At 33.3% G+C, this 7,745-nt stretch overlaps 1 protein-coding gene across 1 annotated transcript; it reads left to right on the top strand.

Moving 5' to 3' along the window:
• The first annotated feature begins 6,210 nt into the window (after positions 1 to 6,210).
• LOC123711921 (COP9 signalosome complex subunit 8) lies at positions 6,211 to 7,621 on the top strand. The gene is made up of 4 exons (XM_045664782.1): positions 6,211 to 6,405; positions 6,481 to 6,551; positions 6,634 to 6,815; positions 7,328 to 7,621. Exons 1-4 carry the CDS (start codon positions 6,220 to 6,222, stop codon positions 7,576 to 7,578), a joined length of 690 nt encoding a protein of 229 aa, XP_045520738.1. The 5' UTR covers positions 6,211 to 6,219; the 3' UTR covers positions 7,579 to 7,621.
• Positions 7,622 to 7,745: the final 124 nt, after the last annotated feature.

Genomic DNA, 7,745 nt, shown 5'->3' with positions numbered 1-7,745 from the left:
TTACCAAATTATAATACCGTATTTCTAAGCAACGTAAGCAATCATTTTTTATTTTGTTTATTAATCGTAACCATGGTAACATACACGATACTATCGTTCGTGGACATTTTATAAGAATACCAATGTATTATTTAATAGTCTTTATTATTTAAAGCTGAGTCATTATGATTTCTATGCCTCTAAGATGTACACGTGGGTAAATAGTTCTATAATTAATAAGTGTTGCATTCTAGTTCGTTCAGTCTTCATCTGAGATTGTACTGAAATAATGGTTTTTCAAATGACCTCACCTAAACTGAAGTTCAATATCTAGTCCCCCTTTTCATTGCTAGAAAACTCATAAAATAATTATGTTTATTTCGGGCAATGTTATTGAAATGTTAAAGTTTTCGTAAATGTTAAAGTACCAAATTCAAAAACGGTTATCTTCATCCGTTTCACAAGTGTCCAATAAAACTTGTCACGGTCTGTCGCGAACCAATGGTAAGTCCAACCCCGCCTTGAGGTAAAGGCGTGTACAGCGGCCCCGGTCCAAATAACCAAGGCAGTATCACGTAGGTTGTTCGGCTTCAGAGCGCCAGACAGAGCTTATGATCCATTGCAATTAAAAAAACACGAATAGACACGGCGTTTTTCTGCAAGCTGCTATTTCGCCATGGCTACAGCTAAACGATGCTTTATTATTTTATTGGAGCAAGGTCTGCAGCTACTTTGATGGGTTGTAAAAAATATTTGCCAGTTCTTCTTAATCAATGTTTACTTTGAGTTTAGACTTCATTTTTAATTAAACAAATATTACATACTTAACATTTCTCACCCAAAACCTGCTAGATAAAGCCGTTACACTCTGCTTACAACATTTTATGTCAACATTAAGACTATTAATACAACAGGTACATAGGTAGTACGTAATGTCGTAACAGTGTTGGCTAGCCGGTTGGCCTGCATGACCCCAGGATGGAGGTCAACTCATCGAAATCGCGTTTTGAGCGACCACTGATCTAAATTGGTGATTATTTTTCATTTTTAATCTGTATCGTTTTTCAAACATCACTTTCAAGTATCTTTATTTGAAAGAAAGATAAAGATCTAATCTAACATATGTATCATTAAAATAATGTTTACGCAAATCAAATTTTACAGAGTACTCAAACTGGTGCTAGCAGATTGTCATATATTCGGTATGGTATTAAGGTATGTAAAGTAGAGTAAAAAGGTGTTTATGTAATTAATTATAATTAAGTTTATCTACCAAACGGGTCATTCGGCGAGTTTCAACATGGGGTGTGGACACTGAACAGATTAAAATTCCACAAAATTGTATAATTACCTAAAAAACGTAGATGGGGTGAAATTTTTTAAATACAGCAAAATGCGAACATCAGTTTCAATGCGTTCAAAGTTAATGAGCCCTAATTAATACAATTAGCCCACGGCAAATTGCATCTTATGACTAAAATAATGAGCGTAAATTGCGGCAACTTTACACTTCTGATTTATTGTCTTGCACTTGTTCCCTTAAAAGAGTTAACGTGGACCAGTTCAGTAACATGAGCTCTTTCTCTCTCTCTCTCTCTCTGGGTCGGTAACTGATATCTAAGTGTCGTTGTCAGCTATTGAATGATATTCCTTCATTGCTTTCGGTTCTGTGCTTCTTTTATAACGGTGTATAATTTTGAGAAGGTGGCATCTTAGTCTCGGACCATCCCGTTGCCGAACGTACGCGCGATCTTTTGTTTTCGGTATTGCCATTCACGTTGAGCTTCTTTTGGTTTCGACCTACGCAATGTCTTACCAAAGACCGAAATTGTGCGTTAATAAGGCTGGGTAAAGATCGCTGCATCGGTGCCACGACCACAGTATTAAGTCGCCTCCTGTAGCATCGTAAGCTAAAACAATTCGTAAAAACCAATCGTTATTGTAATATAATAGTAACTATAGATTTCTATATGAATTTGAGCAGCTCTTTTTAAGCTAATTGTAACTGAACGGAATGAATTGAAATCGAATGAATTTCTTGTACAAATACTATGGAACTACGGAATAAATGAGGCGGAGGAACAACGTAAATACACATTAACAGAAAGTAAATAGGGAGTACATCACGGTAAAGGAATGGTTTATATTTTATGAATACATAAATGTAGGTACCTAAATCAAAAACTAGCTTAGATTAAAAAGCGCAGTAAATTTACTTAAAATATATCTTCAACTAGATTTTAGTGACAAACAGGAAAATCTAAGCGTATTTTTTTATCATAGTAACGTCCACGTGTTTTAAATTAAATTTATATACGCTCAAAACAAGTATTTTTTATTAAAATTTATGAAAATGTGGGCCGAATTCTTTGTCTCGTAGAAACGAATTTCTCAGCAGTGGACCTTGTAGTATACCTGTCTTAATTAATTCTCTTATATGGTAATAAATGAAATACATCATCGTCAATTTTAAAGATCGAGTGGAATTTTTGTCATTAGTATAATTATAACAAAAGGCATTTTGGCAAAGATTTAAATAAAGTGGATGGATCTAAACAGATACTAGTTTGCTGCCATATGCTTTCTAACATCAGGTGTAAATAAAACAGTTGCTTAGGTTTTTCTCCTTCTTCTTTAGTTGCTGTTTATTTCGGTTAGAAACATCGCGTATTAATTATTGTGATCAAAAAGTGCACTGACGCAGCGCCGCGTTCTCGTTACGATGAATCGTTGACCTAGTATTTGTTATTGGGTAATGAATTAAGGTGAGGTTTTTCCTTTATAATTTTAGTTATTTACAGCCACTGAAATCACTGAAATGGATACCCCAATTATGGGCATACACAGAAATACTGTGCCAAGGAGTCGAGGTGTGTAAAATGTACTGCAAAGCATCGCACAGTGGACTGTTACAAGCCACGAGACGCAGAATCGAAGCGCTTATTGTGGTGAGTCACATCCAGTTAATTACAGAGGCTGTGTAGTTGCAAAAGAACTATAGAAAATGACTAACATCTTAAAATCAAAAAACAAAGATTTAAACGGACAAATCTGTAAAACCAGCTTAATTAGTTTCAAACACTGTTTCCTTTGCCCAGATAACTAAAGATCCCAAGACTCTATCCTCAATACAACAAAATGAGACACTTAAACCACATAACGCCACCGCCCTAGTCACATTTGAGTAAGCATGACTTCTCCAGCATGCCAGTTAATAAAACTAAACCTGGTGCGCGAAAACAGCACCACAATACAGTAAGTACAAAGAACTAAAAAATAATAACAAGACCGCAAGTGGTGTTTAAATATCATGCCAGTGCAGTTTTCCAATCCATGAAGATTCCAAGAAATACAGTTGTATTATCCAGATTCCATTTTTATCAGTTATTAGTCTAGCAAAATTTTATGCATTTCGTTTTTTTTTGTATTAAGCAGAAGGTTATTCAAACTGAACCAATAGACAATCGAAGAGAGAGCATTGTTTCCATCGTCGAAATTTGTTTCTTCTCGTTTGATTTTGAAAATCAAGGACATAAGATAGTATTGTTTGCTGATCATACAGCAAACAATACTATCTTATGTTTTTCTCTACAATTTACCTATATTATGTCTAAATCTCAACATTCGCTTTTTATTTACTTTCAAGTAATAAACCCAGTGGGGGAAGGACAGTTTAAAACACCATGAGGTCTTTAATTATGAAAAAGAACATATTCAAGCTGAGGCTGTGGGCCTATCAACCAAGCTGTGTCCAATAATAATATCATCTATGTACTACCCGCCAAGACTGTGACTGCCGACTTTTGCCGACGATACTTCTATCATAACTATGGTGGCTACTAAATAGGAAGCCATAAATACTGTTAGCTTGTGGACGAAACAAGGGGGGATAAGACTAAATGAGTTCACATAAGCTTTACCAACAAAACATCAAATTACCAGCCAGTACACATTGATAACGTCAAAGTGCTGTTCCAAAATCCAGCTAAGTACGTAGGTACGACGCTGGATACCAAACTCCGACGGAAAGTCTATGGTAAAAAGAAGCGCGAAGTGTTAGATCTCCGTTACACAAATTTTTACTGGTTGCACGTTATCAGTACAAAATAAATTATTGATCTACAAACAAGTCCTGACACCTATTTAGACTTCTGGTTGCCAGCTGTGGGGCTGTACCAGTAATAACCGTATATCCAAATAATCTAACGATTCCAAAACAAAGTACACATGGGAATAGTCAATGCTCCCTGGTACATTCGCAATTACGCCCTCTATCGTGTTAGCTTTTAATATTTATTTAATTAAATTTATGAAACATATTCTTTAGATTCTTGCTACAAGTGCGATGTGCAATAGTTGCTCATTTGACTCGTTCGGATGTTTACGAATTGTTACGGATTGAGGAATGGATGATAAAAGGAATTGCCCGTGCAAGTCATTATTGAAGTGATTAATTTCCTACCCTAAGAACTAGATCAACTAGCTTTCGCAACAGGGCCCTTAATGTACAGGACTTCGCCACATCAATAAAAAAGACTGCTGGAGCCTACGAACAGAGGCTCTACCATCACGTGAATGTCGAGGCTATTCAACTCCTTGACACCACGAGCCTAGTGAGAAGACTGAAAAAGACAAAACTATTGTTGAACTATAGAATTAGTGCTAGTGCACGTTAGGTTTAAGTGAGTGTAAAAATAGAGCACAAGAACAGAGTGTCTTCCCTTTAATAGAGACTGTAAGTAGTGTTATTGGACACTTCCTTATGTCAAAAATCCTTTTTAGTTAAATAGGTTAAACTTAAATTATTTATTTGTCTTAAGTCAGACTAGATCATAATAATGTCTTAATAATGACACATGTATAAAATTACAATTAAAAAAGGGGTTTCTATATATTGTGCATTAAGCAAATATATTTAAATAACCCAGTACTTCAGGTAATAAAAGTATGTAATCATTAAACAATATTTGGGCTTGTATTAGATATAAATAGTTTAGATTATTAACTAAAACAATTGTCAAAAGATCATAATAAACCAAGTCTATTCTGACATACCTATAATGTATTACATCGTAACCTAATTTTTACGCAAGTATACCATTATTGCCTACGGCCTACGGTACTACAAAGAGCATTAGAATGCAAATTGGTACAAGCTAAGCGAGAAAATTAGCATTGTAAGCGACAATATTGAATAATGACTCAGCACGTCAGTCATTCCATCAGCATTGAGATTCGTGATGCAACCGAACAGACAAGTTGACTGCCTATCCGCCCTAGTCCTCGATCAATTGCTTATATTATGTATAGTATAAAAATGAGTTTGTATCTTTTAGATAATTCTTTAGGTCTCTCCTAAAGAAAATATAGTCTGTTTTTCATGCCTGTTTTGATGAAGACAATTACGCAGCTATATAAGTATATCCAACCTATTGTAATTCAACTCCTAAACATTTTCAACCTGCAATAAAAAAACAATAATTTTTAAAACACGTAGTTCTTTAATATTTGCTTTAAAGAATAACATTCGTGAAATAATCGGAAAATTCATTATGATAGTTAATTTCGACAAGCTAATGCAGCTATTATATAATATAGTATAGCTATTATATAGTATAGTATATCCAACCCCATATTGGTGGATATATTTATATGGTTGAAAATTTTTAGGAAAGGTGCAATATGGTTAATTTTCTCTACAAAGCTGCCTGCTTAAAACCTAAAGCATAAATCTTAATAGTATTTTAAACTTTCCCCTATCAGTGTCGTTGCCTAGTCTATATAATTTGTGGTCATTGCAGAAATAATTATTGACACATAACTATCTACCTATTTTTTAATAAACGCTTTCACCTCCTGATTTAAAAAAAATGTTCACATATATAGAATAGCGTCTACTGCATCGATTTTCAAAGACCACAGCTCTTAGATTTTGACAATTTCTGTATCTGTATATATAATTGGTAGTTTCAAAATATTTTGTGTTGCATGTTTAATTGTCTTCAAGTTACATTTGAAATAAGTATATGAACAATATGTAAGAGCTTTATTTTTTACAAGAACTAATCGAGCTAACTAGTAGCCTAGTTGTCTAAAGTACAAACAAATTTACAGATAAAATATATACCACGTGAAGTACGCCAGTAAAAATTTACTGTAACATTTTGCACTTCTTTACGAAATGTTGTCTAGAGAGTTAGCCAAACCGCCTTCATAATCTGTGCAATTGAAAAATGACATATGACACTGACTGAATTGTTCAACTACCAAAAATTTTCAACCTGCAATAATAAAACAATATTTTTTAAAACACGAAGTGCTTTGATATTGGATTTAAGGAATCAAATTCGTGAAAAAATTGGAAAATTCATTATGATAGTTAATTTTGACAAGCTTTGTGAAGAATTAGAAAAACAGGAACTAGAGGTAATCTTATAAGTTCAAAAGCTGTATTTTGTCTTTTATAGATGTTATTCTAAAACAAGTTTTTTTTTATTTCAGGCTCCAAATGGAGTAGCTTCACCAACTACATATGCTCAGCTTCTTGCTATCTATTTGTATCAAAATGACTTGTAAGATAATTTGTAAAACTTATGGTTTTCATATAATTTTTTTGTAATAGCCTAGCATATCTTATGAAATTTTCTTATTCAGATGCAATGCTAAATTTTTATGGAAGAGGATACCTCAAAATATCTCATCTAGTAATCCAGAAATAGCAGCAATTTGGGCAGTTGGGAGGAAATTGTGGAAAAAAGACCTGCCTCGTGTTTTCCAAACTCTTGCAGCATACCATTGGGAAGAACCAGTAGCTACCATAATGAGAGCTCTTGAAGGTGGTTATCTACTAAATATTATATTATAACTTCAGACTTTTAACCCAAACATTGAGGTTTATAACTGCCTTCTTTAACAGAAGAATAACAATATTTTTATGAGACCTTATCAAAAAGCAAAGCATATTGATCTCAATAAATCTTGCTTACCTGTAGTTTATATACCATTTTTATTAAACATATTTATATATGTATGTCAGATTTTTTCTTCATTATATTATTAATATAGATGAAATTTGGACTATTACCTTGATTGGAATATACTTGAAATCAAAATCTTGAATTAACATTTAGTTTCCAAATTGTGAACAAACAAATATAAAATAAAATTTAGTGTTTGTGCTCAGATAACAGATAAAGGGATAATTATAATCAAATTTCAACGGTATATGGAGTGCCATGATCCATGTTACTTAAAATTTTATGAAAATTGGTGTAAAGTACAATTCTCTTTCAAAGCAAGTTTATCTATGAGTTGTTATTCAAATGTATAATATTGTAATCATTTTCAGAAAATGTTCGAGAACGAGTATTTAATTTAATAGGAAAGTCATACAGTTCAATATCAATAGACACAGTGGTTTCTACAACTTGGCTAAGCAAAGAAGCAGTGTTACAAATGTGTAGAGATCGTAAATGGGAGTTGAATGAAGATGGTATCACTGTGAATCCTGCTCCTCCAGTCCAGCCAGCGCCATTGCACACCTCTAGTGAAGATCAACTTTTTAAGCTGACGGATTTTGTGTCATTCTTAGAAAACTAAGTAAGTCTTGTTTAAGTTTTGTATAATAAAGGATTTAAACTAATTAAGTCTTTCAGTAGCTAAAAACAACTTATCCTGAAAACATATGATTGGTCAATAATCAATTTCGTTACTTAATACTACTCCAATTTTCACTATCAAACTATTAAGACATCTGTGATGTAATA

This window comes from Pieris brassicae, chromosome 7, assembly GCF_905147105.1.
Source record: "Pieris brassicae chromosome 7, ilPieBrab1.1, whole genome shotgun sequence".
NCBI classification, from domain to species: Eukaryota; Metazoa; Arthropoda; class Insecta; order Lepidoptera; family Pieridae; genus Pieris; species Pieris brassicae.
Note: the sequence above shows the minus strand (reverse complement) of the source record. Positions and strands in the feature narration are given on the sequence as shown.